A 6,549-nucleotide genomic window follows, 5' to 3' on the forward strand; every position below is an offset into this window, starting at 1 on the left:
CAAAACCATCATTTAAATAGGGCGTCTCCAACAGTTTTGCACCTGCCACCAGTTACGCAATCGCTCTTGTTAAATCACCCGCAAACCATGGTTTGGCCCCTCGCGCAAAATTCCAGTTTGCGAGCGCAAATTACTGCACGCAAAATTGGATCTTGATAAATCCGGCCCATTATCATTTATTTGCCCCATTAAATCTGTTTAACCAATGAAGAAACTGGGCTCAACTCCTGCAGAGCTGAAACAAGGAACTGACAAAGCCCCGTCCTTCATCACAAACTCTTGTTGCCACCGCCCACAAGCTAACAGAAGCTAGCATTTTCTTTGTCCTACTCTAAGGGTGATGTGTAGAGCTCCCCCTATAGGTTTGGTGGGAGAAAGTCCAGTGGATATCAGTGGCGTATAGTCCGGTGTGGCTTATTAATGTAGATTTCTAATTTTTTTATTTTTTTTATTTAGTGGGCACGGCTTATAGTAAGGTTCGCTCTATAGCATTACAAATATATAGATTAAGAATAATAGAAACATGTAAAGAAATGGAAAATGCAACAACAATGGTGAGGTAGGGAAGGTGGTTATAATGGAGCGATCTGTTAAGTTTGTCAAATTAGTTCTTTTTCAATAAAGAGGGGAGAGTGATAAGCTGCACTGTCTGTTCCACGTTTTTGTGCTGCTCACAGAGGATCATAATGTTACTTTATCCTTTTTCTGTCCTCTGAACTCCTATCAATGGTAAAGTATTCCTTTTTAAAATGTTTTATTGATGGTCTATATATAGGCTGCGCGACTCCAAACCTGGCTGCTTTCCCTGAGAGATTTTATTTTGTATTTTACTTTGCCATGTTTACTTTGTCTCTCTTCCTGTCAGAACAATGAAATGTCCTCTAAATTGCTGAGTAGTTCGGCTAAAATGGACCTGGGTCCATCTCGGTCAGAGCTATGCAAGCCCCCTACAGAAAATCTTGTTGGCTGTTTTCATCCCCATTGACTCTCTATGAGCTCTAAACACCCTGCCCTCTTACAACACAATAACTTAACTGTGGACTTCCAGAAGTCTGGGCCATGCTTTGACACAAACAACAGACACTTAAAGGTGTCATATCACCTTGTTCACACAGTTAATGCAGGTATAAACACCGTGGGAATGTCCTGTCATCAAATTGCACAATAAGAAATTTAGTGTGTCCTAGAGATGAACGTGGTGCTAATAATATGCTAATCAGCCCTATCAGACTGCGATAATATGGTGTTGTGATAGTTTAGAGTGTCTTCTAGGACAGAGGTCTTCAGCCCTGGTCCTCAGGATCCACTGTCCTGCATGTTTCAGATTATTATCAGCTTCAGAGAATTGAAAATGATTGAATTTCAACCTCCGCAGCCTCAGAGTGATGGAGACATCCATTTATCAGCCATTTCCTCAAGTCAGGTTTTTGTAGGCAGGAAAAACCCTAAAGCAGTTGACCCTGAGGACCAGGATTTAATTCAACTCAAACCCTAAAAAGCCAAATTACATTTTATAAAGGTATACTTAGACCAATGCTTTGATCTTTGAAGAATTTAACTGTGCTCCAATAAAACTTAAGCAATTTTAAGGCAAAAAGAATAAAAAAAAAAAACTTTAGTTAAGGCAAAAATCTAGTTTCAGGAGATCAAGTATATGGCAGAAAAAAGATATACAAGTATGGATACTAGAGAGATAGATGAATGTTGATACATGGATGGATGAATGGTTACATTTTTAAACAATGGGATAGAGAATAATGTTCCCTTTTCTTATTTTAATTCCAATCCAGACCCCCCCAAAAAAAAAAAAAAAAAAAAATAATAATAATAATAATAATAATAATAATAATAATAATAATAATAATAATAATAATAATAATAATAATAATAATAATAAATATATATATATATATATATCTTAAAGTTGGGCACCTGGTATCTGTCAGCACTACTTCTATTTTTGTTAGCTTTCTACAACAGAGGATGTTTTCTTTATATAAAAAGAAATAGAATTGTTGTAAGATATACACTTTCAGTCAGTCTGCAGGCAGTAATTATAGATGCCAAGATCAAAATATTTGGGGGCTTTAATGACATCTTAGAATCTCTGTTTTCCCAAGCTTGGAATATTTATACAACAAACAACTACAATTGGGTTTAAAAAAAAGAACTAGGTGCCAACGTTTAATTATAGATTTTCTCTAATCCAAACGGTGTCCAAATTATACCAGCAGGCTTAATTATATGTTTTGATGTGTTTTGGGTCGTTGTGCTGTCAGAAAGAAAATACATCTATGTTTACCTTCCAACCACAAGTTGGTCATCAGATGAAAAAAAAAGCCAAGAGTCAAACACTCAATGAATCATAAATTGTGTTAAAAAGTGTTGACCAAGAAAAAAAAAAGCCTTTCTACAGAACCAACCTTTAAATATGAAACCAGTTAATGTTTTGCCTAAAACAACATTTGGAGGTGATGTTTTTAGACATAACAGTCCTCCATGGTGATGGCAGCATCATGCTGGGGGATTGTTTGGCTGCCAGTGATGTGTTTATATTACACAAAGCAGGGGGCTAATGAAAAGAGAACATTACTTTTAAGTTATTCCTTTAATTCAGCAGCGTGAAGGTTCAAATTTGGACCAGACAGTTCGTTCCAACAGGACTGAATAGCAACCTGTTTAAAGGATTTCCTTTTCTGATGAGGGCTTAGATATCCAGCCAAACTTACTCCAGTTTGTGGTAGGTTTGATAAAAAAATGTGTTTCTCTGTAACTGACGTAAATCTAACCAAAATAAGAAGGGATTTGTGTACAGAATATTTTTGAGCATATATGGATGAGTTACAACAGTGAAACAAATTATTACTGGAGCACCAATTCCTGATTTTAAAACTAATGGAAGTTGTATAATAAAATCCCCCTAAAAATAAACATTCAATCGTTGAAGACGAGTCTCAGTAAATTTCTGACTGAAAGTGTACAACTGTTTACATTCCCTCCAAAGTGCTTTTAAGTACCAACAAAGTACTGATGGTTTGTGTGAAAACTACAAATGTTTCAACATGACTGTAAATATGTTGAAAAGGTAGAATAAATTATTTACCTTTAGAGTGAAGGAACATAAAAGCTGCAAAGCAAATACTAATTCACTTCAATCCATTTTTAAAACGTAACCTACAGCATTGAGAAGCTGATAAACATTCCCCAAGCGAGAACAAAAACGAAAAACCAGCGTGCATATAAAGGAAAACATCCCAAAACTGTAGTGCATGTCGATGTTTTCACACTGAGCCGCAGAGACAAACAAACATGAGGAAAGCTGAAACATCACTAAACAGGAAGAAGAGATTCCAGCTGCACTAAAGCAGAAGTATGCACTATCAAAATCATNCATATACACACACATACTACAGGTTTTGGCTTTTTTGTTTTTTATATCTTGTCCTGAAAAATAATTAAAATAAAGCAAGAAAAAAAAAAGACCCTCACAGCATGAAACATTGGAGCCCCTTACCTGGCTACAGACTGGATCACTTTAGATGATGTATCTTTAATGTTGGTCAAGAAGCGCTCTGTTCCTCCCCTCAAGAGGTCCAGGAATCCACTTCCTGCCTGATCAGGATCAAACACTCCTGGTCCTACCAAGACAGAAAACACACCAGTGTAAATATATGCTGTCCCAATGTTTGGGGAGAGGTGGCCTAGTGGTTAGCGTGGGGGGTCGGTGAGCCACATGCGGCTCTTTAGCGTCCCCCTGGAGCTTTTTGAAAAATTTATGAAATTTTTTTTTTTTTTTTTTTTTTTTATGGTGTGCAGGAGGTCAAACTAAAATAATTTATTTTTTCAATGCTGTAAACATTTGTATAATAAATAAATGTAAACAATAATTTGCGTCATAGCCATAGAGATCAGTGGTCATAACTTGCGACCAGCATGGAGCGGTGCCAGGCAAACAAAGCTGCAGGTGTGTCTCGCACCATGGATTCCAAAGGGAAAAAAGGAAGATAGCTAATGAGAACAGAGGATTCAAAGAAAATGGACTGAATCATTTGCTTTCATTATCAATGCAGGAGGGTTGCCTGCATTTTTGCTTTGTAATGAGAAGTTGTCAAAAAATAAAAAGAAAAATTAGGAAAGGCATTTCCAGGGAAGGCTAAATATGCAGCCGACCACCGAGCTGGAAGTGAGAGAAAAAGTGCGATTGCAGAACTTCTGGATAAATTAATAAAGATAGATTTAAGAAGTGGATTGCATCTCCAAACTCCACTACTGCTGCTAGTTTGGTTGCAAGGATGGAAAATCGTCCACATTTCAAACAGGTAGAACTCTGATGCAGGTATCTGAACTTTCTTCCATTTTTTTCCCCAAATCCTAAAAATATAAATCACACCAAGGAACGCTGTGACAGAGGATGTGGGATTTCAGGGTTAGAGAGCTCTGCTCTGATGGATGTCAGTTCCTGCTTGGTTCCTCATGACTCAATCAACTCATCCCAACAGAAACACGTCCACCATAGAAAGATTCCTTTATCCTGTTTCTACAATTTCATCAATGCACCTGGCGCGGTGAAGTGGCGTGTGATGGGAGTATTCACTGCTCGCCCATCACCTCATGCTGCTATGTGACATTTGCTCCAGGATAAACATTTAATCATCAATGCTTATTATATTTTAAGCCCACATAGTCCTTTTCTATAGTGGAATAATACACTTAGAGCCCGTGTTACCATAAGAGGCATATATAAGACTTTTGCATTTTTGCGGCTCCAGACAGATTTATTTTTTGGTTTTTTTGGTCCAATATGGCTCTTTGAGCAGTTTGGGTTGCCGACCCCTGGGTTAGGGCATAGAGCTTGGAGTCCTGAGGTTCTGAGTTCGAACCCCACTCCCACAAACTGCCTCTCTGGGTCTCTGAGCAAAGATCTGTAACCCCACACTGCTCCCTGGGCGCTGCACAATGGCAGCCCACTGCTCCCCCAAGGGGATGGGTTAAATCCAGAGAGTGAATTTCTCCAATGTGAGATCAATAAAGTTCAATCATAACAGCACCCAGTGAGCAAGATTCTTTATGTGTTCATATTAGAGGCAGTTAGAAGGGATCAACAAAGCAAAGAACAAAACACGCTCTGCTTTTCAACAGATGGCTGACGAGCAGCGCAGAAATCCTCTTATTAAGCATCAGGCTGTGTTTGAGGAAGAAAGATAAGCTCATTACGGTAGTTTTGGCAAATGTACAAAAGGAACAACACAATAAAAGGAACGTCTTTTAATAAAGTTTACTCCAATCCAGAAACAGAAATGGGAAATCTGTGTTTGCTATAGGGATTATCAGGGTAAGGCAGTTTTATTTGTAAAGCACATTTCAGTAACAGGTCAATTCAGTGCTGTTATTTTGCTTATTTTTCATTCAATATTTAAAATGCAACGATCAATTCTTTTTCTACTGGTGAACTGCCTTAATTGCAAGAATCAATTCCTAGTATTGATGCTCAGTACACTTTTAAAGTATGGTATATAAAGCATCACTGTTCTACATAGGCCATGTAAAGCTAAAAATCCCCACAGTAAAAAAACAAAATTTAAACCACTAATGTATTTATACTAAACGTTTTAAATATAGTATAGTTATGGCTTATGAAAGACCGACTAAAATTTCTACTTGTTCTAGTTCTATACTCAAGAGCATAAAAGGAAAATAATGAAAAAAAATGTAGTTTATTATTTGCCAAAAGATTTATGTCTTATAAACATCTTCCTACTTGTTCAGAAGGGCAAAGTTGTTTAGGTTACTTGGAACATACAGCAACACATTTGTTTGCCTGCTAAGCCAGAGATTTAAAGATATTCTACAGGGCTGTTTAAGCATGCAATAACCTGCAATCTTCAGAGATCCTCTCGTTATTATGCATCCTTACCTGCACTGTTATGGACACCCTGGATCTGCATGGGTGGCTGTGCTCCATTGTTTCCGAATCCTCCGTTCTGCTCCATCAGCTGTAGACATTCATATCCATCATACAGTGGACGCCAGCAGTGATACATACTCAACATTGTTGCAAGAATTATGAGCAAATAATCAAGTGGGTGAGAAAATTATGGTAAAATTTACAGCAAAAAATGCTTAGCAGGACGAAAAATATAAAGCTGATAATAATAATAAAAAAAAGTTTAAAAAGAGCAATCCTTTTAAAGTATCAACATAAAGATGTTAAGAAATAAAGGTTTCCCAGGTTTGCAAAAGGCAGCCAGGGAGCGTCTGTGCCTTTCTTCATAAAGCCATCTATCGTATCCCCCAGGCAGTACTTCGCTTCCATTTCTACTCCCTTCCTTAAGTCTTTGTCTCTTTGCTACGTCGCACAGTCTGCTGCTGCGTCCAGCTTAGCTGAACTGCAGCGGAGAGTGGAAGCAGTCTGCTGCTGCGTCCAGCTTAGCTGAACTGCAGCGGAGAGTGGAAGAGGAGGATCGTAATCTCCTTACGTCCAGCAGGGAAGCCCTTTCCTATCCTAATCAGATCAGCAATTGCCAAATCTACCCCCACCACACACACACA

The 6,549-nt window shown here is 38.1% G+C and overlaps 1 protein-coding gene across 2 annotated transcripts in view; it reads right to left on the minus strand.

Annotated features, from left to right (window-relative positions):
- Positions 1-6,549, minus strand: part of gak (cyclin G associated kinase) — a 35,559-nt gene that overhangs the window by 16,929 nt on the left and 12,081 nt on the right. For both annotated transcript variants that reach the window (XM_015375571.1, XM_015375569.1), the window contains exons 10-11: positions 5,915-5,993; positions 3,515-3,638 (exon numbers count right to left, since the gene is read on the minus strand). In XM_015375571.1, the coding sequence (XP_015231057.1) occupies positions 3,515-3,638; positions 5,915-5,993 (203 nt within the window). The remainder of the gene's footprint in view (positions 1-3,514; positions 3,639-5,914; positions 5,994-6,549) is intronic.

Source organism: Cyprinodon variegatus, unplaced genomic scaffold (assembly GCF_000732505.1).
Source record: "Cyprinodon variegatus isolate N-32 unplaced genomic scaffold, C_variegatus-1.0 Scaffold121, whole genome shotgun sequence".
Lineage (NCBI taxonomy): Eukaryota > Metazoa > Chordata > Actinopteri > Cyprinodontiformes > Cyprinodontidae > Cyprinodon > Cyprinodon variegatus.